This window comes from Balearica regulorum, chromosome 9 (assembly GCF_011004875.1).
Source record: "Balearica regulorum gibbericeps isolate bBalReg1 chromosome 9, bBalReg1.pri, whole genome shotgun sequence".
In the NCBI taxonomy this organism is placed as follows: Eukaryota; Metazoa; Chordata; class Aves; order Gruiformes; family Gruidae; genus Balearica; species Balearica regulorum.
In genome coordinates, this window is record NC_046192.1 from 22883668 (window position 1) to 22911535 (window position 27868).

Consider the following 27868-nt stretch of genomic DNA (forward strand, 5'->3'; position numbering starts at 1 on the left):
CATGCAAGATTGGCATTAACAGTCAGGCTTTGATGTACACAATTTTTCAGCACCGCACTGGTTATTATCTCCAGCATCACCACAAGTGGTAATAATAATAGGGATAGGACATGATCTGTCCAAGGCTTGACCATTTAAGCTTTCCAAGTTGGAAGAGGTTTTTTCTTCTATAGCATTTGAAAGACGAATATTTGGAGAGCCAGGTCGACACAGCACAGGTCGAGGCCTGGAATTTTGAGAGCTCCAGTCAACAGAACTGGAGCGATGAACATTAACACCACATTTGACAGATCCATTTAGGCTGCACGTAGAAGATGAACGAGCAATCTACAATTAGGAAGGGGTTCAAGAGTTAGTCCAAACAAGAAAAAATTCCCAAGCATCTAAGTTTTACTGATATTTTTTACTCTATAGTTTGTCTGCACCAGAAAATCCCCACATAAGCACAGGCCAGGATTTTATTTAAATAAAACCATACGTCTGAGTAACAGCTTTGACTCTTTCAACAGACTCAGACAGGTTTCCTGCAGCTTTAGTTTCCTACTCAAGAACTGCGCCAGTATCCCAACTTGAAGGCCTGAAATTCAAACCTCTTTTCCCTTCAACCTTGCAATTCAACCAAAAAAGGCTTTATGCAAAGTTCAGTGGTGTGTGGGATAGGTTTAAACAAAAAAAAAAAAACAAACAACAAAACCCAACAATAAAACCACACACACAACATCACACACAACATATGATCTACTGCCAAGCTGCAGCTTACTACCTTGGAGGTCCAAGAACTCTGAGAAGAATTTGAAATAGGAAAATAGGTTTTACTAATATAAGTTCCTATCATTTTGTGGGAAAAAAGGTTTTGTTTTTTTTTGAGATTGACACACAGAGGGAAAAGTGCATGACTTGCATTTTCACAAGAAATGAGATACAGTGCTGTAGCAAAATGAAGACAGACTATTAGAATTCAAAAACAATTGGTGGAGCAATGATAATTGAAGGGAAAAAGAAATCTCTACAGAGAAGCAGTATATAGCCACACTGGTAGATTTTTTGTTTGTTTGTTTGTTTCCTCTAAAGCAAGGGAGTCCCCTGTGATACTTCCTCCCTTATTAATTCATATTTTCTCATGTGGGAGAGCAGGGCAATATCTTTATGTTGTACAATTTAATGGCCACTCAAACATATTGAATGATCTCTATATTAAGGTACTGACATATCAGGCAGTAGTAGAAAGATACACAGGAAATCCTGTTCTTGACCTTCTGTCCTATAAACAACACACTTTAAAGCAGATCTCTATTCAGCATACAGATTTGCTCAAACACTAGAATAAAAGCGAAGATGATGAAAAAATTCCTCCGAATCTCATCTGCTTTACTATCCTGTACCAGAAAACTGAGTTTGACCTAATGCACCAGAAGAAAGCTGCAACAGGTAGCCAGGCATAGCAGAAGAGTTGCAGTATGTAGAACAAGGTATTATTTTACCAAGTTTTCTTGTGTAAGGAGATAATTCCCTTGCCTTTTTAGAAACCTCTCAGGCTACAGCACCTGTATTTCTCTACCCTTCCTTCCCAGTTTGTTTCACAGGATGTCTATCATCTCACTACTTGCACTGATATGTTCACCATACTACTCAGGGTTGTACACCACGTTTGTAAATACATATTGTCCAAAATCAAAAGCATGAACCAACATAAGACTGTGTTGGAAGTTTCTCACTCTCTCAGTAGAGAATACATATTCCATCTCTGGCAAAAGAAGGTGGGGTTTTTTCCCCAACTTAATTGAACAAGGCAACTCCCAGTTTCTAGTACATACAGCAGATTTTTCTGCATTTGCAGCAAGTAAGCCTCCTCATTAAACAACTCTTGCTCAGAAAATAACACATCTATAACTGTAGTTAAAAATAATTTTTTCCACTGTGGATCTTGAAATTGTTAAAGATCAACACCAGACATTAAAACAACCATGGTATTAAAAAAAGGTTACTTATTTGGCCTGCACAGCCAAATCACTTACCGCTAATGATGACGTACTAGTCAGTCGGCTGCCTATATAACTCTCGTTAGCTGAGCTGGGACTTCTTCCTTCTGTTGCACTATGTGACATTAAAGCCCTTCGAAGAGCTCTCTTTGGTGTTTTTGAGAAAGAAAATGCTCTTGTAACCTGAGGAGTTGGAAGTTTCAGCAGTTATACACTGACAAAAAAAATCAGGCTGTAATAACTACTACAATATAGGCTACCATACAAATTTTGAACATCTGTAGGACACATCAAATGTTAATATGACTCTATCAAAACTAGCCTAACACCCACCCAACAAGGTTATCTGATTTTTAAGGCTCCCCATCGACTCTGCTCTTCTTGCTCTGTCCAAATATGACGATAACTTGGGGGTGAGGGGAGCAGAGATGCAACGAGAACTCAAAACAAGGTTTAGTCAACTAGGCTTCCCACATTCCTTGGGTTCAAAGTCAGCCCCCGCCCCCCCCTTTAAGTTGCTCTCTATTTAGTCTTCAGCAGCTTCCAAACTACAGCAGCCTCCACAGTTTTCTCTAAGAAACAGTATTATCATCATGAACACAGTAAGCCTGCTGCAAGGCTGCTGAGAAAGGGGAATAGATTCCTCCTTGCTGCATCATTCTCTGCCACTCCTCCTCACACGCCAAACTTTAGCAGAACCAAATCCAGTGCACAGCCAACATGACAGAGCAGACAGGCAGCCTTCCCCTCCTGCCTCCCAGGTAGGTCCTCTTCGCAGAATAGGACACAGCTCCTCAGTCCAATAGTTGAGAGCAGCTAAGCCACGCACAAAGGAAACTGTATGCAGGTAGACACCACCATTCAGCACTTACTTCCTTACTATTTCAAAGTCTATTTTACTACCAGGGCATGCACACTCTACACACATCCTACTTTTGAAGGTACTTGAAGCTTTAGAACCCCATTCCATATGCTAAGAACAGCTAAAGCTGAAGGGCTGGGGGGGTTTTTTGTAATATATTTCAAAGACTCAAAATATTAAACTAAGAATAAGCTCCATAACAGACTCAAAAATGACCACATCATACTTAAGACTATACACAGTTACTCCAAAACTACTCAGTCAAAACCTTAAACACTCTCCCACCTTCTTTAAGGCGCTTATAGTTATGAGTTTTAGTTCAGATTAAGTTTTTCCTGCCACTACCATAAGCGCTACAAAATACCTGAAACGGGAATACTAACACAATTCCCTGACTAAAGTGGGTTTTACTGTAAAGCACTATCTTCGTAGTATCTTACCTTTTTTGATGTTTTCTTTATTGCCCTGGATGCTCTGCTTAAAGTACTGTCCATGTCCTTAGTATTTACTTCAACTGAATCAGGATCAGCAGTATAAATGAGATTTTCCTATAGACAAAAAAAAGTCTTAATAATGGTTGACAAACATGAACACCTGTCAAAATATCATTCGCTAGTTCATTAGGTGAGATTCAGAGGTTTTAAGTGCCATATTCCTCCATATTTAACTCTTAACATACGGTTAAGCAGGTATTTGCTTTCATGCCATTTCCTGAGATGATTGCACCAGCAGTTAACTTAATGAAACCACTTAATCAGGAGTTTTGTATTTGGTTTGTTTGATTCGGTTTCAAGTTCAGGGTTGACCAAAGTAACAGCAGTAGTTCTGAAGTATATCTGGGAAGTTTCACAACGTGTATACCCCTTTGTTTCACTGACATTTAGCACTCTTCTGAAGTGAAATCTTGATAGCTCCAGCTGCCAAACATTAAGCCTAAACCTTTTGGCTTAAGCTCAGTACATGTTTCAAAACAGCCACAAGTTTTGGTGGGTTTGGGGCGGGGGGGGGGATGGATGTTCACACCTCCTTCTTAAACTCTAGCGCATGCAAAGCAACGTCTGGCTAGCTACTTATAAAACTTGGCAGGGAGGGACATGCATGGCAGTGGGAAGTTGTTGGGGGGGAGGTGGTGGTGTTTTGGGGTTTTTGTTTTGAGAAACAGCAGTTGACAAAAAAAAAAGTTGGGAAAAAAATCCTAAGGACAGCAGACAGCACGCTGTATAGTTATTCCTAGTGTCTAATAGTAGTTAAAGCCTTCACTGCCACCATGTGGCAAAGTCAATGCCAGCTCATTCTTGATGCTACAGAGTTCTTGGAAACCAGGGAAAAGGGGAAGTGTGCTCAAATTGAAGCTCAATTTGACATTTAAATCAGCAGGAAAGAAATATTATATAGTTGGTACAAAGCAGTAGTTACAGAAATTATAAGTAATGAGATTCAGCATAGTAGGTTACAATTTGTCAGCGTATGATTCTCAAAGTCCTGGGGCAGAAAAGAATGATACTTTTATTACACAAAGATTTAATTTATATTAAAAAGCCAACATTTTTCCATTCCTTTGTGTTATACGTAACACAAGAGACTGAAGATAGGCAGACAGATTAAAGTAAATTAACACTTCTGACTTGGTACTTTTTCTACTCAGTATCTAAAAAGGAAGGAAAAGTACAAAGCCAAGTTTCTTATAAGTCATGATGAATGACGACAAGCCAAATTAAACTAAGATGCTATTTTGATTACTTAACTACTTCTCCTGTAACAAGCAAGTCTAAAAATCACAGATGACCAAATATTGCACAGTCAGAGTACAATGCAGAACATGAAACATTTCTAATTTAAACTCAAGTTGTTTCAGCTATATACACTGTATATTGTTTGCAGTGAATTTGGATGACGCATGCATACACTCTTACATAATTAGAACATTAGCTGAAAGTCTCTTGCCCTGATTGGAGAGGATATACTCTTCAAACTAGTAGCTTTCTGGCTGTGGAAAACCCACACATAGAACTTCTAAAAATGTGAGGAGGCCAGTGCCTCCTTTATTTCCTTGTTTTAAGGTTGTAGGCTGCTGTCTGTAGCAGGAAGATGTTTCATGTCTTTAGCATTATGGTCCCCATGCAGATAAGGTGTAGAACAAAGAATTCAACCTAACAGAGTTAAACCAAAATATATGATTCATAATGCTGGGATTGTAAATTGAAACATAGCTGTGAAAGAAATAAGCTGAAGGCAATTCTGTTTAGCGCTGCAGTGCAGAGTTTAAATTATTTATAATTAATTTGTGATGGGGAAGGGCACAATTCTTGATTTTTAAGTACTTAGTAGCTTCTGTAGGAGCTAACTTCCAGGCTGTTTCCATTTCCACCTTTTAACCACTCACTTGCAGACATGTTAGCACAGATGTTTTCTGCTCTACTTCACCTCATGCACATCCACTATTAACAAGTTCTTTAGCTTCAAGAGAAATATTTCCAATTGGCAACAGGGTTCCAGAGTACTTACTGCATCTGCTTTACAAATAGTGTTAGCCACATGCCGACACAACATCTTCAACCAATCTTCTTTAGGAGGTTCTTCAGTTGTCATCTGGAAGCTGAGTAGCTTGTTGTTAAGTTCTGTAGGTGGCCGCACAACTAAGGCAAAAGCTTTATGGCAATCTACAGTTTATCAAAAAAGAGAAAAGGAGTTAAGACAAAGAATAATACTTCTTCATATAATTTGGGGGGGGGGGGGGGGGAGCCTTCAGAAGAGTTAACCCTCCATCTGCCAGGAGCTAGAGTTAGGGACAATATGATTTGGTGCATGGATTTTATCTTTATTTACACAACAGCTGTTGTATCACTTGCAAGAGCATCAGTTCTGTCTGCATCCTTCATCAAGAGGCTACAATCAGCTGTTCATGCAACAGTTGTTTATTCACCAAATAATCTGCACGCTATAGTCTGCAGACTAGTCAGTCTCTACTGCATATAGCAGTAAACATCAATTTCATTCTCCAACTCCTGAAGTGTTGGACAGATCATTTCTTTATCAGAGAACAAGGAAAACAACATTTACCCTATTTTGTAGAGTAGAAAAAAAAACAACAGAGACATCAGTACTATAAATGACACATTAAAATAGTCAAGTTACAATGGTTTTACTGTTTAAGCTTGACAAAGATTGCTCTCTTGGTAGCAGAAAATTAATCCATTGCTGATAGCCCTTTATAGCAGATACAGCTGAAGCATGTTAAACACAGTTGAGAGAAAGAGAAAGAAAAAACAACCCATGGCCAATTCAGAAAAGCAGCACTGGAAAAGCAGTCCTGTAAGAGTGTACAGAAGAGAGAGTAGCTGACGTCTCCCAAGATTTGCATACTAAAGTTCTTAGCAAATATTAAATGGTATGCTTACAAATGGCTCCCATTGCTTAAGTCTCAAAGTAAACTTTAGTGCTGCACAGTAATTTAAAGAGAATTCTTAAAAGAGAAACCCTGAAGTACCATTTCAAAATGCAGGTAGGCATCTTGTTTACTACCTAACCCTCTTTGCCATTTCTGTATTTTATTGAGTTTCTATGTTCAGGTACTTCAGAGAACACAGAGCAGAACAAGTATGACATGCATACCATCACCTATAGTGAAATATCAAACCTATCTTTCTAGGTGTAGATCTAGAAACTAGTCTGACTAGACTTCTTTAGAGGTCACCAGCAAGGCTGGAACAGTATTGTAGCATGAATTGTTTTGCTGTAGCAATGCATTACCTCAGTAAGACCCCTACAGGCTCAATATAGCACAGCAGCCATAGAAATTAAGTAATCTAAATCTTTCTTTCAAGATGCTAAGTACAGCTCCTCATGAGCATCATTATCACCAGCTAAATGAAGATTTGGATTCACAGCCACAGCACTTGTCCCTGGTCAGTTTAATGTGCTGAAGTTTGGGGGTTTTGTTTTTGTTTTGTAAATCCAGAGCTGTCAAGTGTACTCCTCTGTTTAACTCACACTGCCATTTGGTTGGCTTATGCTAATGCCATCTAGTAGTTCTGCCAAATTCAGCATCCTGCAGCAATTCTGAAAAGGCAGAAGGTGTCAATGCAAGGAATTCTCAAGCTCATACAGAGCTTCAAACAGAAGCTTATACTAAAAATCACATACCTAACACACCATACAATAAATATACATTAGCGTTCTATCCCACAAAAACAAACCTTCATTCTTTATACTCTGAACCACAGCTTTCATTAGCTATCACAGCACTTCAAAATATACAGACCTTCTGTCTCCCTGATGTCTAGGACTTTCTTGATCTGGGAGAGAGGCATGAGAACAACATGCTTGAGAGACGCAGGAGGCCTTGTGTGGCCATGCGGACTCTTGAAAGCACCAATGACTTTATGCCGTTTCCTTGCAATCTGCAATTAAACAGAAGGCAAAGGTTAAAGTTAGACAGTCTATTGCCATTCTTTTGTTTCTCTTTTATTCTTTTACCTTCTAGTATACAGGAAGGCACCAACAAAAGCATTGCTACAGAAAAATACTCTAAAGAGTTTTTTTTTACTCTATTTACTCTACCACACAAATCTTTAAGGAACTCTTATCTTACTATTCACTGTCCACAGCTCAAGTGGCCGGGCAATATGTGTTACTTAGCATCAATACACTCAATGCAAAGATAATTTAAAAAAAAAAATGTATCAAGAGGGGAAGTAATTTGGCATTACTGACCTAAATTCTATCCTGCACAACAAGCAAGAGCCCTTTGAAACCTAACACAAGGTAGTCTAGAGTTAAACAGAAAAGACAATGTCTATATGCATGAACCAACTTAGGCTGTGGTGTGTTATGTCCTAGAAACATCACCTGCTGTTGTTTGTGCACGCAGCCATCAAGTAGGTTTTGCAGTGGAGGTCGGTCAGTCAATTTTTACTTTACATTAACACACAGGTGTCTTATATGTTTTTTTAAGTAAGGTATCTTTAGTTGCTTGTTATCTTGTACAAGAGATAAGCCAAGAAGCTTCATTAAAAGTGTTTTCATTTTCCTTTCCTTCCTTTATAAGGAGTGATGAAGCCAAGTCAACTTGACTCCCAGGAAGAGTTCATCACTAGTCACAACAATAGGCTTCTAAGTGCTACTTAAGACAGCACTAATTCTGGATTATTTTAGAGTTGGTCTTCTATGAAGACACTGTTCTTTACTGCTGTAGACAGTAACATGTACTTTCATAACATGTCCTTTACAACCTCAGTTTCTCCACATAAGTCTGCAAAACCCAGTTAGATCATTTTTCCCTCCTAGTTCTTCCTAACATAATGTTAGTCTAGGGCATTTAGAAAGTTTTTACACATTTTGCAGTTTTTGTAGCCTAAGCACAGACAGACCTACCCCAGAGGCCCACTATTTACTCACATTAAATATGACTAAAGTTTAGAAGGACAAACATCCTGCTGAGCCAAGGATTCCAGCACTTTTTCATCCATTGGTACTACTCAAAGTGTTATTCACATAAACATTTATTTCTTAACATATTAAGCTGCTTTTAAATTTTTGATCGGGCTACAAGACATTAAAGGCTACATTAACACTTGTCAACCGTCCAGAAGTGGCTAGCTACTTGTGTTGGCTTATACAATACCTAACGGAAAGGCAACATCAGCATGTGTTGAGCTATCAGCTTTCCACAACATTGGATTCTGCCTCAAAGTTTTTAAATTTTACTTGTTTATATTCATAGGTAGTGTCAAGTATTTTATGATGCAGTTCATTAGATGTACTTCTATAGTCATCTTACCTCTAGGCAATCATTGAACAGAAAAAGTGTGACCTGCTCTCCCCTGTCACAGAGGTCATCGCCAAGTGCTACAGTTTCCAAACGCTGAACTAAGCTTCGATGAGAGGACAAGAGATTGGCCTAAGCAATAGAAGTAAAAAGCTCGTTAAGCATTTAGTTCAAGGGCTGGATTACTGCTTGCTTACAGCTTAACACTGGAAATCTGTTTAAACCAGCACCATTGCAGAAGTACAGGAGGTTAAAATGCAAAGGGAGCAAACTAGTGCACAGTCATTTTACAGAGAAATTACTTACTGGACACCCGTCAACTTCATAGACAACGTCAAAGAACTGCTTTTGTGCCTCTGTTTTTCTTTTGTCTTCATTAATATGTCTGAGGGAAGCACAATATATTTATCTTCAATATCAAGCAATAGTACATGAATGCACTGTATTTAAGACATACAAAAATAATGAAGCTAAATATTTAGAGATCTAGTTTACAAAGCAGCACTGGAAAATACAAAAATCAACCACCCTTGCTCACTGAAGTATCCAAATACATGTTAAGCACATAGGAAACTTCAGACCTAGAACAATATTTTTGTCATGTTATCAGTAGTTGATGCACCATTCAGTTAATATCTAAATTGCCCTCCCCTGCTCCATAAGATTTTGAACTAGAGATCAACCCAATGTGGTTCTTTGCAGCCTGCATTTTATCCCCAGAAGTCAGGGCTGCAGCTCACCAAGAAGCAGATCCAAGAATAATTACAAATTAAAAGTTGTTGCTGTTAAAATTGGATAAACATTCACCCAATTAAAACAGGAGGTCTCATTGCTGGAGACATACGCTACACTTCAAAAGAGGTGAGACTTACAATCTAAACAGCTTCAGCCTTCAGCTAATTAACTCATGGAATGGTGCCAATAGCTAATACAGAACCAGAAGAGAAACTAATCTTCCACCAATAGTATGCCCTTTCAATGGGTACATGCATAGAAGTAAGATTTAAAGACAAAACAGATCTCTCCCATTCTGGAGAGAATAGAACGAAATAAAAGCTGGGACAGAACAGAGGACTCAGGAGGCTCAGCTTTGTGCTGAGGCAAGGAGTCAGCAGAGGCTCAGCTGGAAATGCTGGGTAACAACGCCACAGGCTCCTTCAACAGCTCTGGCACAGAACACCAAAGCAGCAACAGTGGCCAAAGGGAGACTGAAGAACACTTACAACTATGTATGCTTACATGGAGACTGAAGTTATGGCAAAACCACACTAAGAGCAATTTAGAAGGAACAGAGAGTTCTAAATGTATAACAGTACGTTTCATAGAATGAGCATCACTTACGTCATCACTTCCTTTAATGATTCAATAGCTCTCTCTAGAGTTACTTTATCTGGGTTCTCTTCTGCTGTATGCTTCTTAATATCTACAATTAAAAAAAAAATCCATACATTACAAGTGCCTGAAAAGAAATATGAAAAATTGAAGTTTAAACTGTAAGTCAGATAACTGGAAAAAAACCCACAGCTATCCTGGAGTCCAAATAGAATCAAATAGCCTTGATTAAGTGGGGAAGTGGGCTGAGCAGCAGTTGTCCATGCATCATCTCATTAAGAAAAAATCCACCTACAATACAAAATGAAACCCTCAAACTATTAAAAAAAATCAACAAGACCACATGCTGGTTTTGTTGAAGTGCAGAAATAAGCATAGAAGTCTTTTTCTAAGTAAAGCAGAAGTTGGTGGTATGGTTTTTTATTATTTTTATTAACATAATTATTACAGCTAGTGGTTGATACCAGGTGGAACACATGAAGCTGTAAGCCTTGTCAATACAAATTGCTCTCTAGTTTATGCTAGCTGCATTTGAATCTCAATCATATTTGTATTTGAAGAGACAAAACTGTTGTCAGAGCAAACTTTTCCTCTACCTGTATCCTGCAGACAAATACATGAACAAGTAAAATTTAGCCAGAAGTATGCTTTCTTCAGTATTTGGTTTTGCTGATTGCCATTAAGCATAATTAACTCCCAGAATCAGACCTGGTTTATGACAAAAGCTGTTGCTAATTATGACCAAAAGCAGATATTATCTTGGTTTTAACACCTTCACAGACAAACTAATAAAAAAATACATCACTAGATTACCATTTAGTAGTAGAGCAACACTAGGCAGCCTTTGAACAGGACGGATAAGGAGTTCAGCTAGGCTTTGGCGGCCACATTCAGGTTTAGCTTGGTTTATCTGGGGAAAAAAAAAGGGGAGAAAGGAAATGTTTTGGTTTTTTTTTTCTCCATACACACAAAAAAACTGCACAAAAATCACAAACTAGGAGAATAATTATCTTCCTTGAAATTAACATTACCATAAAAGTTTGAATTGTTTACCACAGATACTCAGTCATTAACAGATCACGTTAAAAAAATCTTATATTGAAATCTGTGTAGTATTTATCACACGATTTATGTTCCTGGAATTTTAAATTGTCTGTATTATCAACCCCTCAGTCCTTGTTTCAGATGCCAATGCTAATGTGGAGTGGGACACAGGACGGCAGCCTGTTCTCTTATTCATTTCCCCATCTTTTAGTTATTAATACTTCCATATAATTCCTGGTACCTCAGAAAACATGAGCTGAAATCTGTCAGTTTGATTACTCCACTATTTGAGAGACATTTGTTAGATATAGGAGTTAAAGCTATGCTGCACTATTAATCAACTATATACCTTTATCTGAAGAGCTCAAGAGTCTTAAGACTCATCTTCAGATAACTCTTTCTTTGAAGATCATCTTCCTGTTAGATCTCCTATTCATTAGTCACAAGAATGTTGAGAGATTCTACCTCCCTGGAACTTCACAGCTGCCGAAAGTGAGTTAAAAGCTATTTCAGAAATACAAGTCTTTTAAACACAGGGAGGGGGACCAATAAAAAGCAGCAGCTGTAGTTATCTTTACAGAAAAGAGAAGGCATGTTTTGGGAGAAAGTAATCAGAATGCACTTTTTCCAGCCACAAATGCAGATAATCAAGTTACCTTGAAAGCCTGGACCTCTTATGAAAGAATCTTATGAGAAGCTCAAGGGACTGAATTTCAAATCCTTCCTATTTCTGTCTCACCAAGAGATGTTCCCCAAGTTTCCAAAATTCCTCATTCTGCCATCTACTGCATTAAGTAGTTTACTTGATAACGGTCTCCGCGTTCTACTCAGACTTAGTTCTGCAGACACTTACCTTTAGGAAGGCATGAAACCTTGGCTTCTGTTTTTCACATCTAGTTATAGTCTCCTTGCTCATTTCAAAGAAATTCACAAATGGAGGGTATGTTTTCAACAAGTCTTTTGACTGAAAGAAACAACTGTTACAGCTCTGCTTTACATATTATATAGCATTGTACATATGTTCGTATGCCCTGAGCCATACAAAGCTGCTCAAAGGCACATTTCAATAAAAAAAAAATAAAAAATGTGTTGTAAACCCATGCATGTTCACAGAACAAGTTAAGACGTTTTTGCATGCCAGATGCCCAAGATTCAATGCTGCTGATTAGATGCAGATTGCTCTCAGAAACATCAAGTACACACGTAACAATCTTAGAAGCTGCTGAGCAGCTCAAGTAAAAGGCAGATTCTTGCCTAGCAAGATGCTTTTGGTGAGAATTTTGGAAATTTCAGACAGGTATTTTCTCCAGTTACTGCAATCACCTTTAAAACACACTAAACCACCAGGAAATAATACCTTAGACCCAAAACTCTTGAATGTCAAACACTCTTTGCCTCAAAATGATCAGGTCAGCAAAAGCACAAAATACCTAGCAGACTACTTATGTTAAAATGCATTGCAGTCCCAGACCTAGCTTTCCTGTTCTGCACATTCTGTACTTGGGAAAACAAGGAGTCCTTATTCACTGTCCTGAATAAAGAACACAAGAAGTTTCCACAAAACATTATTTTCCTAGTTATTTACTATTAATCAGAGGCAGCAGATAGCTAAGGTTACAGGAAGAGCCACTTTTAATGTCTGAGAAAAAGCATGTCTCAAACCATATCTATTTCGAGTTTTACTCCCTCATACAAGTGGACAGACACATACACTTAAACTTGACATGGACTACCTATACAAAGTATATCATCTAACTCAACTGAAAAGTTTAAACCAAAAATACAATGATACAAGTTAGTGTTGTTCTCACTCAGTAGTGCTTTGCTTGTCTTTGCTAGCTCCTACAAATGGCAAGATAATAGCTCATAATAGCTCTAATGCATAAAAAAAACAAACAGAAACTTACATATTTAAGAATGATATCACCAATACTTTTGTTCTCAGTCCAATTAATCATAAGATCTTCCAGGTCTTCCTACAATACATGGAGGGATAGGGGGGAAAGAAAATGAGATGAGAATAAACCGCATAAAGCTGTAAGATGGGATCAGAGTGCTGCAAAACACATATAATTAGCTGTGTGTTTCCATGCTAACAAAGCAGGCAATTCTAAAAGCAGTACAATTTCACATTAAGCCCCTTCAGCCTACTGAAAGTTGAAAGGAAGAGACCTCTGGCTTACTGAATATATAGTTTCAAATCAATGCAAGCAGAGCCTAGCAGTGTTATCAGCCCTAGCCAACTCCGCAACAAAATGACACTGCTGTATCCAACTCATTACAGAACATATCCCAAATGATTGCTAAAGAAGTATACACAGAAGACAGTTGATCCAATTCTAATTAGGAGCACACGACTGATACAGGACCTTAAGTCCATAAGATAGGCTTGAAATACAACTAGCATAGATTTCCCTCACTTGCTGCACCATGGTGTCAAGGAAAATGAGACCAAGCTGTTAAGCTTGATCCTTATCAAGCTGATACAGGCTTATTCACTGTCAGCTAATCACAAGGACAGAAGGGCACAGCTGAAGGTTCAGGATTCACCTTAAGTGAAAAGGATTCACCATTAATATTGGTTTGTTGCTGCCACTTATCTATATTATACCAAAGATGAAGGAAAACCACAACCACTACACCTAAGCAACTTTGTCTACAATGCATGCTGCAGGTGAATCCTACTTAACACGCGGACACACATGCTCTACTTTCATCTCTGTCTCAGTGGGCACATAATATCTATCGTGATTAACTAGACTGGATCCCAATGATTAGTAAAAGAAACCAAAAACAACAAAAAAACAAACTACTGAGTTGCAGGGAGTCTGAAAGTCCTTCTATTTTCAGTGCCTACTGTGAAATGCAGACAGGAATAGACATATGCCATTATTGGAAGGAGATTTTATAATTTCATATTTGAGTAAGACTTGCATTGTAGTCTACTGTGACACCCAGAAATGGCTTCAGAAGGCGCTTACAATCCAGATCAAAATATGTAAAATAAAGCAAGCCTCAAGAAAACAAATCTCATAGAGAATTCTAATCAGGTCTTACTAGGCCTCAGTAACAGGCCAACTGCTTCAGAGGTTGAAGTGTGAGCCAGTGTTATGACTCAGTAGTTTCTGACAATTGGTTCTAAGCCATTTAAGGAGGGATTAGTTTTTCGTATTGAATGACAGAGGCCTCCTTATATGAGCATGTCTAAAGCCCAGGAAAACACCAGGTTTTTTTTTATTCTTTCGTTGGGTTTTTTTTTTTTAATTCAGTAGCTTTAGCTATCCTTCCAAGAATCCTTGCTTACTGCTTTAATAGAAACACATGTTATAAGCAAGAGTGAGACTCAGCCTACTATTTGATACCACTGGCCCTTATGATCAGTTTTGTCTCAGTTACAGAAAACCTCCTACAGGAAGAATTAAAATGGGAAAAAGAGAAGCCAGTTCATGAATGGCATTAGTTACATGCACAATACTCAGACTTCAGATATTTATAAATTATTTATAAATAAGTGTCAAATCTTAAAGCATTACTTTGGATTTGCACATAATTCCATAGGTTGAACGGTATGTAACAGCACCAGGATGAATCTACACCTATCCAGCAGATAGAACTTAAAGCATGCAGAAAAGATTCAAAGGCTGTATCAAAGCTTCCCCTGCAGGGGAGAAGTTGCAGCTTGCCTTGATTTTAATATGCACATCAAGAATATCTGGAATGCTGCCAAATATGGTCTTAATCTCTTCCTGTGCAAGGATTGGTCCTCCAAGTTGTCCTTCTTTCTCCAACGGAACCTGAAATAACTGATGAATTAGACAAAAATGTTAATGGCCTCCCAACCACCACACATTGTGTTAGAAATAGTTATGAAAGCAACAGTGTCTTCCTTCCAGAACATACTTTCCTGCAGTCGCAATCTTGAGATACTCCCATTTAGCAAGAATGGGTTATGGAGGAGTGATTTTAAGATACAAACACTGAGTTAGATACATCACTACAGTATAACTCCCTTTCATCTACTTTTCTACTGACATACATCTTAGCTCATTCTTTAAGTAGATAATCAGCTGCAATGGAAACAAACTTTCTAGAAATTAAGCTCTTTCTGTGAGCCATTTGCTATTCTGCTCTTCTTGGAATAATTAAAAAAAAACCACCCCACATTTCCCCCCCCCCACCACCATCTCTCTTTATTCACTAATATCTGAAAAATCTGATTCATGAAGATTCTATTTTCCCGACGCTTGGAATTTCCATACAAACTACAATTCCTCTGCAGATCCCAAACTAGAAATTGTATTTTCCAGCCTTTATTATTAACAGATACTAAACATTTTTATATGTTAGTAAAATTACATGACACTGTTTACATTGTCATCTTTTTATGAACCTTTGATGCACCCATGCCCTCAAAAGCCTGCAGATCACAGGCTGAAAATAATCATGATGTAAACACTAGATGTCTTATTACAATTGGCCTGTACTTGCTTTAAAACCAGCTTACCTGAATGATTGTTGTTAGAATATCAACATAGTTACTTTCTGTCTGATACAATTCCTTTGCAACCTGCCACCTTGCAGACTGCTTTAGTGGAAGAGGCGTTGAGTTTTTGGAAGGTCTTGCACAGGATTTTGGTGTTTCTAATGAAGAGATATTCCCAAAAGAAAACAGAGCTTTATTACAATAGAGTCTCTAAAAAAAGAAGCTCATGCTCAAAGACAGAAAAAAAGCCGTCAGAGTTAAGGGAAGACAGCTTTTTTTTTTTTCTTCTTTTGAAATGCTATTCTGTGGGTTATTCTATAATTATCAGAGCTCTTCATAGAAAATGGCTTTCTTTATAACAGCTTATAGACCAACAGTAATATATTATTGCTCAAAATCAGTCTAAAACTAGTAAGCCATTTATGGACAGGTCAGTGACTTAACACTAATATTTTTAATAGGAAGTGAGGATTAGGTGCTGAACATTATTTATACATTATGTACAAAAGTACTTTCCTACTTTCACTTTGCCACGTAAACAATTATCTTTCAGCTGCCTACCATCCTTGCATTAGGTATGTAGCTCAAACCATTTATTAAAATCAGTCCTCACATGCAAGACTTGCATTTCATCCTATTAGGAGGGGGGAAAGACACAAGAAAGTAACTTCTCTTAAAGCTAAAGCCAAGGTGGACCTGGAGCAGTCCATTAGTTTTAAATACTTTTTCATGTATTGGACCTCAGAGACCTGTACTCACTCATTCTGATGTCAAAATTCATTGCTGTCACAGTTACTATGAAAAAAATACCTTACCTGTTGTTTTCAAAATAGCACTTTATCTGGAACTGTCTGCTGATGTTGGATTAGAAGAAACTTCTGTACCAGGGGTTTACAGACCACTAGCATCATCTAAGAAAGTTGGTCTTTAAGAGTAACCTGGTCTTTCCTGTATTCCTTCTGAATTATCACTAACAGGTTGTGCCTCACTGAGATTACTTGTTTGACTTGTATACAGGGGCTTTTTAAAAGCAGTAATAACTCCAGATACCTCCTCTGTATGATGGAACTGGGGCTTTTTTAAACACAAAAAAAGTCCTCAGGTATTAGCTTTAGACTAATCCACAATTTTGCAGTTTCCTCTCTTCCACAAGAGCCATGTGCAGAGACACTAAAAGCTCTTTGCCAACTAACCCATGAAAACCAGTTGGTGATTTATACCCTTGTGAAGTTTTAGACGTGATAGTTTGCTGTCACAAACTGTGTTACCTCAGCAGAACTTTTCAAAGATCTAGGAGGAGAAGCAGGCTTTGCAGGAATTTTCCCTTTAACTCCTTTAGAAAAAAATCTTTGTCCTCCTTTCTCCAAGTATCCTATTGGAGAGGCTTTTAGATGATTTACTGTTAACTATGTTGCTTATTTGCTGCAGATTTTCAGCAGAGTATTTGAAGCATTTTGGAGTAACACTGTACTTCATATTTATCAACTCTATATCTTTTCCCTGTTTTCCGGTGGGTATGAACATGCTTACTGTGATGACAAGAGGCAGCCTGGCCTCTCTCTGTCTGAACTCTTCACTCCAATTCTGCTTCTGCATGCCTCAAAAAGGAGAAAGCCTGGAATTACTTAGGAGATCTGTAGCAAAACCTGTAAGGCTTCCCTACCACTACCATTACCACTCATACAGAGAAAGCTCTTAAACATTGCAAGTGCGCCTGAATGACAGATTTTAGCTCTACCTCCGCTGGCAGTGCCCGACTCTGGAGTGTTGGAAATATCCAGCAAGGACCCAATTGAAAGCGAATGTTCAGCCGATGGGCGCTTACGAGGAGGAAAGGGCGACATGTCTGTTTCTCTAGTCAGCTGTGCGAGAGTTTCTTTTAGTCGGCGTCTTTTACGATTGCTGTTTGGAGTATTCAGAGAAAGTAGCGACACAGACTTCTTGAGGCCAGGACTCTCTGACTGTAGTAAAAGAAAGTTTAGTTCAGTGTTTCTACCTGCTGTGACCAGCTCAAGTCAGTACGAAGGTAAGTTAATGGTAGAGATCAGCACACAACACAACCCTTCTTAGGGAAGCCAAGGGAAAATGGCTGAAGTTGTTTTTTGTTTTTTTTTTTAAACTGGAAATAACACTAGTATTTTGTTTGACTAAAAATAAACTCAACCTTTGACAAGCAGAAACAAGCTTTTTTCCAAATTAGTATTCTATGTATGAAATTTATAATGGATTATCTGGAACTTCAATGCTGCTTTAAAAATATTTCATCTCTGGCCCTACACATACTATCACACATGCTAATTTTACCACCAAATACATGTGAGAAAGGTCAACATACCTTCTCAAATAAATACATGGACTCTCCAGCTCTGGCATCCATCTGAATGCTTCCCCAGAACCACTAAAGGAAAAAAGAAAACACACATTAAGAACACATTACAGGGCTTCACCCAAAGTTGAAAATATTCAAAATAATATATATAATAGTAAGACAGCATACTAAATGCAAACATGTAGCTTATTCTGAAGAGAAAAAAAATCTCACGTACCAAGTACTACACAGCAATATTATTTCAAGAATTTGTCAATACTAACCTCTTGCTTTACAACATAAAGCTTTTTTAAAGGCTCAAATGGAAGATCTTTTACTGTACTTTCTTCAACCACTAAGTGCGTACACCTTTCATCACCAACTGGTAAATAATGTCCTCCTAGATAAAAAAGGTAAATTAGCAAGACTGAAGAATATTATTGTTAGAAGTTAGTAGTTCACTTGATAGTTCTGTGGCACGTATTAATGGGACAAGGGCCAAAGAGAGATGAACTCTTCAGTGAGCCAATCATTTGTTGGGCTTACATAGCACCCTAGATATTATCAGTAGTGGACAGTTCTTAGGAAATAGCACATAGCATGCAGTAGTAAAGTAGACCTTGAAAAGTCAAGAGTACACAGAGTTCAGAGAGCACTTAAACCTGCCTGGCAATAAATGCAGCATTCTGGAAAGCTTTTCTTGTTTCTTGGAAGAGTAAACCAGGAATACTCTCCCTAAAGACACCCACAAGCTAGAACCTGTGCATGTCACAATCTCTTAAGTAGCTTTAGGTAAACGGGGCAGGGGGGGAGAAGCAAACCCAGCCAGCTTTAATCTCTTGAGAAGGCCTTGACAATACAAGCTTGCTCCATTCCCATTTCTATAGTTCTGTTACATGCAACTCTGGCAATACACTGCTGGAGACTTGTAAGTTATCTGTTACATCATTACTGTCAATGTGATTATTAATATTGTACTACACTTGAAAAATGGAACGCTTCCAATCAAGTGTTTTACCAGTGATTATTCATATCAAAGTTGTAAACATTGTAGGTGCTTTCTGTGAATTATGTAGAGTTACATACTACAAAGCTGATTATGAAACTGAAGCAGAATATACATATTATGTAGCAAGTATTCCAGGATATCTTCAAGCATCCTATAATTACTTCTTTTTAAATTGTCTAGTTTCAATCAGCCTAGGAATTTTGAAGTCTTCAGCAGCTACCAGAACTTACGCATACACCAACATCTAAAAAATCAATTTATAGCTCTCCAAGTTGCAGTCTTCATTCATGCTTCAGGATTCATGATCCAGCATTTCAGCTTCAGTGAAGTATTTATCAGCTATAAACCCCATTCTTTCCACAGGTCAACTTTCATAAACAATAACCTTGCATTTCTGTCATTTCTTCCATGTTAGCTCTCTCATCATCAGAGAATCCAAGGAAACTTAACATGCAATCCTGGAAGGGAGGAACCTTGAACTGATTTCTAAAGTCATCATCAGCTGCACAGAAATCACTGGGGGGGAAAAAGGGGGAAAAAGATGGACAAAAAGGTCACTAAATCAGTGCTACATCACTATTTAAACAGAAACTCACAACACTACGGGTGAACAGGATGCAAGGTTAAGGTGGAAGGAAAACAAACACCTACATTTCATTCCTTTTCTCCCAAGCCTTATAAATCCACTCAGCTTTCATGATAGGAGTACCAAGACTTACGGCAATCTACAAAACAGGAAAAGCACAAGTTGTACCAAGTGTTTCCATTTAAGTCTTTCCCATGCCAAGAAAAAATTCTAACCTTGCTTTTACTTTTCAAGACAGATACTGCAAAAAGTGAACATGTTCCTTCAAGAATCATATCCAACTGTAACCCCCAAGAGTCAGAAAATATTCACTCATTCTTCAGTGACTAGATCATCAGATCATTAGCTATTTTGACACTTACTCAGAAGTGCACCATTTTGTTTGTCCGATATCCTTCATCGCTCACAAAAACACAAAACCAAATCTCTGTTCCAGTGGAATATGGGATCTTTTTTCTGCTTTTGATAGTTTATGTGAAGACAAACATCCCAGCCTACTTTTACCAGAGAAAAAGCTACTATTCCAAAGGTAACATCTATGACTGCTTGAGAGAGAGATTTTAAAGTTTTCCTACTTTCTCCCTTGGAGTGGGCAGAAAGGAGTGTTTGAACAGCGTGAGAAAGTAGGTCTTCTCTTCCAATTGGAAGATTCGAAAGACAGACTAGGAAAAAAGCAACAGCCTGCTAAGAATTCAAACAAGGGAGAGTCAAGGGACATGTGCGTTGCCGTATCATATTGCATGGTACAAATAACTAAAAATTCATATTTACTTGTCAATTAGACATCCATGTACTAAAGGATTCCCTTTTGGTGTTGTCAGGAAAAAAAAAACCCACACAAAACACCCACCCAAACCCATTAACCAAGAAAACCCATATTTAAATATAAAGGAAGATTTGAATGCTCATATATAACAGTTTAAAGTAATTTTTAAAAGAAGTTGCACACAAATTGAATGCTGAAGTTTTTTACAAGTTACCTCTGTTGATATATAAACACTTGTTCATTGATGAACATTTGTTCATCAATGTCTTAAGTACTGATGTTATCACTACTTAAGTACTTAAACATTTTGGTTCTCATTATTTACTAGCCTATTTCAAACTCTCTGCAGTTAGAGATCTAAATAATATAAATTGCCAGAGACAAAAACATGTCAAAGCGCAACACCAGACAGAGATAAACTCACAATTACAAGTCATTGTTGTTAGTACAGCAAAAAGACAGCAATTTATGAGCTGAAGTGTAACTTACAAATCTAGTCTACAAGAGCCAAATTCTGAAAGTTTCAATGAAGTACCAACTCAAGCATACATACTCTAAATTTGTCTCCATGTGTTGAGCTAGCCACCAGATGAGTAACTTTTGAGCTGAAGTCCCTTCGAATAATCCCACCCATGTGATGAACCAAGGTCACTAGCTTAACCTGAAAAATAAAGATGAAATAAGTTTTCAGTATATCTTTAAGTGTACAGTGCAGGGTGAGAGCAGTACAAAAATAGTTTACAAAGGAAGCTACAGGAGGTTACAGTAAATGTCTAGGAATAGAAATGCCCTGATTTGTTCTTAAAACAGCTTGTTCACATCTACAGAAGGTGATCTAGCTGATACATCAGAAGAACTATTAACTTTTTTTTTTTAACATTTAATAGAGCCTTGCTGTGCAGCTTGAGGAAGACTACCCAAGCCACCAGCACTCTCATGATCATCATACACAATGCCTTCACTTTTTCATGCACAATAGATCTGAGGCATGTTATCCTCATTGATTTAGTCAATTCTACCTGAAGGGGCAGTTGCCAGAATTCACATAAGATTGCGACTTGTCCAATTTCAATCTAACAGATCAAACTTAATTATCTCTTATACTGGGCAAAGGCTTTTGTTTTGGTTGGGTTTTTTTTTTTTGGTCTGTTGTTGGATTTTTTGTGCTTCCCCCACCAGCACTCAAATGAAGTTGTTGATTCCCAGGTGTCCAACAGGGAAATTAGCTGCCAACTGCATCACTGAAATGTCAAAGTGCTAGAGTATCAAACCACTTCATACCTAGATCTGTCAAGACTAAAGTCCTGATAGCATGTCCGCAAATGCTCTGAATGAGACTACAAAGCTTTATCTGACCACACTACTACTTGTGCAAATAAGAGGACGCTATTGGGTAAACATCATCTTATCTGAAGCCTAAATCTACAAACCTTTAAGCCCTACTGAATTAGGGCGGTTTAATGTCGTTCAACAAAAAAGTGACCAAAAATGGCATGGACAAAATGACTTGGACAAGGAAACAGTTTTGTTCCCATCCTCAAATATCACTGCCTCTGGACACACAACAAAACAAAAGAACAAACAACTCATTCCCCATACAGGAGCTCTAGTCATGGTTAAATCCCATGGGTGATAGAACAGAAGAGTATTTTCAAAATAAATTTAAAACAGTTTTACCAATCCAAAGGAAAATGTCTTACTAATTCATCTTTCTTTCTGAATCCTGTAAAGCACAGTACCAAGTTCAACATACTTGCACAGTACAGTGGACGACAGGAGAAAGGTAAAGCCTGAAAATAAGAAGTAAGCTTATTAGTCAAAAGCATACTGCTTTCATTAAAGTTATAGTATTATCTTTAATACAGTACTATTGTTCCTAGTATAAAAATGCATCAGACACTAGTCCAAGCCTGTGTATTCAGTTATACCTCAGCTCCAGACCCACCAGCATTCTGATAAAGTAACTAGAGCATCCTCTCTTACCGTAGGTAGCACTCCACCCTTTGTTTCCTCCCCAATCCATCCCCTCTACACAACAACCTCTGGAAACATAAAGCATCTGCTGGAGCATCATTTGCACGCTGCCTTTTCTAACAGCACAATCCCCACCAGTGGGTCAACAACTCCCACAACTACTGCAGTAGTTGTAGCCTTACTACTGTCTGCCTGCGCTTTCTCACTACATGCAATATTCTAACACAGTATTAGAAACTTGCTTTTCTTAAAATTCTCTTGCTAAGAATGCTTATGATTGATTGGCAAAGCAAAATAGATTTTATTTTGAATACTTAACATTTAGAATTCACCGCACCAGAGAACTACTCAGCTGATTTCAACATAAAGCACATACCTCTCCTTTTTGTGCACAGTGCAGTACTACTGGAGGGCCAATGACACGGCAATCTGCTTTGCAGAGGTTGTTAAAGGTAGAATCTTGGAAGTCTGATACAACGAAGATAGTCTCAAATTCTGGGGAATCAGCATCTCCAAGCTCTTCTATTGTGTCTGTCTTTATGTAGGGTACTTTAATTTCCTTGATTATGGGGATGAAGGGGAAAGCATTGTTTGGGCAACATACTTGCACTACCGTCAAAATTCAACTGATTTTTATTTTGGACCATTAGAAAAATGTATGATTCAGATTTCAACACATACAGACTCTTAGGATTTGTGAAAGCTGAATGAGATGACTGTTCTCTAGCATAAGAATAGCTATGAACTGCACCTAAAAAAATTTCTTAAAGCAATTCCTGCTTCTGAAGAATAACAATTCCAGTTACTTTAGCAGTTTACATATCAGTTCACACTCATAGTATTGGAAATATATACAAATAGAAAAAACCAAAGCTAAGCACAAAATAGAAATGAAATTTCAGACTGTCGGAACAGCTTAAGGTACTTCTGGATGCTACTAAGTAGCAGCATCCAGCTTGCAAGAGCAAGCTCCATGCTGTATAAAGATCTAAACAACAGAAGTCGATTTTGTTCATCGCTTGATATATTAAGGGCTCTAAAAATTTGGTCTGTTCCAATTTCAATCATTAGTTCCAAATATTATTTTCTAGGTTTTTCACATCAAGAAATGGAGAACCACTTCTTACACTTAAGTTTAAACACAGCATTCAATTGAAAGAGAAGTAAATTAACCAATTATGAAGTCAGTTCATAGCACAAACTTATGTGTTGCCTCAATATAAACATGCAATCAAACGTCTCCATTGGTATTTCTATCCCCCTGTTAGAAAACACCACTGATTAAGAGCTGCAGGTATTACTTCCATATTTGAGAAAGTGTTTGTAAAAAGCAACAACTTTGACAAGCTTTAAGTGACACCATCAAATATTAGCATACATTGTTACCATTACACCCAATTAATAAAAATTAAAGCATGTGCACATTTCAGACCCAGTGAAGTACAACATGCTGCATGCAATCACGTGCTTAATTGCATGACATACCATATGAATAATACTTTTTATTAGTTTTTCTTCTGATTTACCAGGACTAGTTTCCTTTATCTTTATAACTGGTACTTCCATTATCTTAATGGTCTGTGGAAGAGGAGAACTTTAGTATAGAACCAAATTGGTTACTAGAAGTCCAAAAGCATTCCATCTCGTTCCAGTGACTCTTATCTTAGACCCACATACCTCCAAGGCTTTCAAAAGCTCCTCACGTTTCCCTGCTTCTTGAACCAAAACCACTCTTGTTTCTATTTGAGGCATTTCTTCTGTTTATAGAGGAACAAGGATAATATTCATATTTTAATAGAAAAATCCATATTAGGTCTAAAAACCAATCAATAATGTATAGAAGAACACAGGCAGACCACATCCTTTCAAGATATCTTGTTTATCAGGAACAAGCCTGAGAACAAAAGCTACTTCAAGAAGCATGTCCTTTAATTAAGACATACCCAATTGACCATAGAACCTAAACTTTCTAGTATATGGTGAAACAGGTCCTGCAATTCGTGACCAGTTCCCTTATAGTCAAAGGAAGAACATGCAAGAAGAGTCAGCAAGGGTGAGGGGAAAAGAAAAAAATTATGAATGAAAACCAACAAAATTGACTTAATGCTTCTAGCAGAACTGGTTACCAAGACTTGCTGGAAAATAAACAGCTGGTATCTTTTCTAGTTTCTGTGTTCCCGGCTGACAAGGTCCATCACTTACTAGTAACTGCTCAGTTTTACCAAGGAATATTGGAACTGAAGTTAGGTATTTTGTTCTTTTTATTCATGTATTAATAAGCTTTCAAAATATCAGGAGGAAGAGACAAGTGTTGCCTCCATGTCATTTGGACCAAAAGACTGCCACCAGATTTTGGCTCCTGCACTGCAGGAAAACAAAGATACCTTTGTCATTGGTTTTTTAATGTCAAGATTTGTTCTTGAATTAATTTCAAGCTCAAGACTATTCATGTCTCTGAGGACTACCTGTAATCCTACACAACAGAGCAGCTGTAGTTTCCAAACACTGTGTCAAAATATCACCTGAAATGATTTATTCCACAGAAGAGGCATCAAATGGAACTAACAGCTTTCTATATGATAGCCAGAAGAATCATTTGATTTCATGGCTATAAGGCTGATTTTTTATAACAAGATGAGTTAAAAATTAAGACAGTTCCTTTGCTGGTGAAAGGATGCCAAACCAACACCCTTATGGCTACCATCCACACAGTTCTGTAGTTCAGCAAAGCAATTTTGGTTTTTCAAAACTACCAAATGCCTACAAAGTAACTAGTCGTTATGAAAACATAGTAGTCTTAAAATAAGCTTCTCCCATTACCTTCAACATCCAAAACAGATCCAGGAAATACATTCTCTTTGGAGGTTTCGATAATTTTTGAATCAAGAACAGAAGTATCAGCCAAGAGGCTCCTCCCGGTTTCAGACACCAGCGTACTGTTGTCAGCCATGATTATGTCTTGTTTCTTTCTTCAACAGCTAGGAGACAGATGTGCTAAGCTAAGTTACAGTTGCAAAGGGCTCATTAATAAGAGTTTTCTGACTAAGGCAGTCAGAAGTGACTTCAGACTTCTGCAAACAAAACACTTAGACTCTTATTAAAATCCCACTCACACTGATAGAGTAGTTCTGAAAGAGCATTAGGAATTGTAGAATCAGTAGAAAGGATGACAACAAACCTATTACAGAAATGGTTTTGAGCAGGCCGCTTACTACAGAAATAATTCATTTGCACAGAAAGCTGCAAAGAAGGTACTTCAACTCAGAACAGCAGGGAAGCACTAACCCTAATGTTAATTTTAAAAAAATTCATCTCAAAACAAAAACAAACTAAAAGCACTTGTTTGCTTCAGTGATAAACTATTATAAGCTAGATTTGAGACCAAGGTTAGCATTGTTAAAGTGAAACGTTAGCAGAAGAATTAGGGTACACAAAGCATCTTGCTAAAGTTTGATTTTTTTAGGGGAACTGGCTAGAGTTAATGTGGTCACATAAAATGACTGCCTAGGGAGTAGAACAAGCAGTATTTACTCAAAGAAAAATTAGGTTTCTCAAAATGCATGAGAGTCTCTACAAAGTTAATAAGCATATATATGTCTATCTGTATGGTCTAGTCCATTCTCCTACATTAACTACAATACAGTAGAAGTATCCATTCATCATCAGATAAAGAGGTCTTCTGCCTTCTCACAGAATATATCTGTGCTCTCCCTGACCAAACAAACCTGTCACATTCTGCAAAGGCAGAATTCTTATTCCTCTCGTATTTTGTACAGGTAGCTACCTGAATCTTGTACTAGATTTGTTCTAAGACACCTGCCCAACATGCAGCACATTTTCTTTTGTGCGTGAGGCAAGAAACATGCATTTCCTGTGATTCATCATTCACGTAAATTGAAATATTTGCACAGTGATATCAGAAGTTACCTAGAATACCCGCTGTATCTAAATTGCTGTAGCATAACTCTCTGTATCACTTTAACTGAAGTCATTCTCCTCATGACTGTAAATGCCCCTTTAAAACTGTATCCACCCAAAGAATATGTTATCTGAAAGAGGACTCACGAGGTAGTAAAACTCTTAGAGAACAGCACACACTATTTTTCAAGTTGTGCAATGCCTGTCCAATTACAGAGCAAAGAAAAAACCAGAAGACAAAAAACAATGGGTGTTTTGGCATAATGGCAATACAGAAAAGAGTTTATCTTCTAGAGTTTAGGAGATCATGTTTGAGACCCTTCAGCAGGATTCATGACTTCATAAAACATCAGGTAAGTTCCTAATATAGTGATGAGCAATAAGTCAACACTACAAATCTATCATAATTCTAGGCATATTCAGTTATCAAGATTGCCTCTTTAGTTGCAATTCGAATGTCACGCACAGCTGTGCAGGCTCCACAGAATTAAGTTTCCTAGTAGTAAGTCCCAGTCACCCAGCTAGTTTATCTCAGAATAGCTTGAGACCTAGCAAGAGGAGAGAGTAATTTTAACCAGAACGAGTCTTTAGGGATCACCTGTCCAGAAGGTTATAAAGATACCACTGGGAACTTATACAATTACCTCTTCTTTGTCAGTGAGGGTGGTGGGAAACAATCTTGGAAGATTCAAACCGTATTATTAGTAATGATTACCACACAGACAGTTATATGTAAAATCAGGAGAAAAAAACCAAAACAAAACAAAAACCTCCAGATAAGGGTAAATTTCAATCCTACAGATTATTTTTAAAAAGACTGAGACATCGATATGATTCCTGTCATGCTGCTGCTGTTATGCCTAATAACATGTACGTGAACATATACTTACAGAGAACTTCACAGTATATTTGGGAGAAGCCCATACTTTGGGTTAGGCATTGATTATCTTTATGGCTTTTCCAATTTATTTATTTATGGGGTTCCATTCTGGGTGTATTTGAAAGAAAAATATTTCCTGTTTTAATGGTCACATATTAATTAATAACATAGTACTAGCCACTAGACTTACACAGTGAGAATACCAAGATACAGAAGTTAACAAGCAGCACGCAGAAGACGTGAACATAACAGTTTCCCCTCACATAAAGAAAGAGAAGGCAGAACACCATCACTACAGGATTCAGACAGACCCAAACGCCCTTACAGCATTACACTTACAAACCACCACCCAATACTTTGCAGAAAGCCTGAAGGTCACAAAACATCCACACAGTGAAATATGTGTTTTAAAGCAAGGAGGCATTAAAAAGCTTCCCCTGACGCCCATTTCCCTCCCGAGGGGCCACCCAGGAGCGTGACCAAGCCGCCCTGCTGGGAGGCGGCCGGACGTAAGATTAGGCACCGCCAGCTACTCTCACCGCATCAGCTAGCAGGTGCCAGCGGGCCTGGGCCCCCGCTCTGCCCGGAGGAGACCGCTAGCGGCCTAAGGAAGGCCCAGAGCGGCGCCGAGCAGCGGGGCTGCCCCAAGAGCCCCCGGGCCCCGCAGGTGCCCTAGACAGAGCCCCCGACCCTCCTCAGCCGGCCCCGCCCCAGACCAGGCCAGGCCAGGGCGGGCCGCCCGCACCCACCGCGGTCCTCCCCGGGCTCGGCCTCCCCCAGCCCCATCCCGGCCACGCCGCTCCGTGTCCCCACGCCCGCCCGCTCCCGACGCCCGGGGCCGGCTGCACCCTCACCGCCGCTGCCACCTGCCACCAACCGCAAAAACAACCTCCGCCATGAGCGGCCGCCGCCACCAATTCAAAAAGCGAGCCACCGCACTAAGCACGCCGCGTATTGGCT

At 38.4% G+C, this 27868-nt stretch overlaps 1 protein-coding gene across 1 annotated transcript; it reads right to left on the minus strand.

Moving 5' to 3' along the window:
• On the minus strand, positions 1-27868 carry ECT2 (epithelial cell transforming 2). The gene is made up of 25 exons (XM_075761543.1): positions 27763-27868; positions 24931-25088; positions 23788-23867; positions 23596-23688; positions 22487-22669; positions 21837-21926; positions 20690-20797; positions 19436-19509; positions 19170-19300; positions 18060-18175; positions 17803-17865; positions 17206-17428; positions 15489-15625; positions 14668-14787; positions 12892-12960; positions 11838-11948; positions 10754-10850; positions 9950-10031; positions 8915-8993; positions 8621-8740; positions 7103-7241; positions 5347-5501; positions 3282-3389; positions 2016-2162; positions 1-327 (listed from the first exon to the last, which is right to left on the minus strand). Exons 2-25 carry the CDS (start codon positions 25058-25060, stop codon positions 16-18), a joined length of 2967 nt encoding a protein of 988 aa, XP_075617658.1. The 5' UTR covers positions 25061-25088; positions 27763-27868; the 3' UTR covers positions 1-15.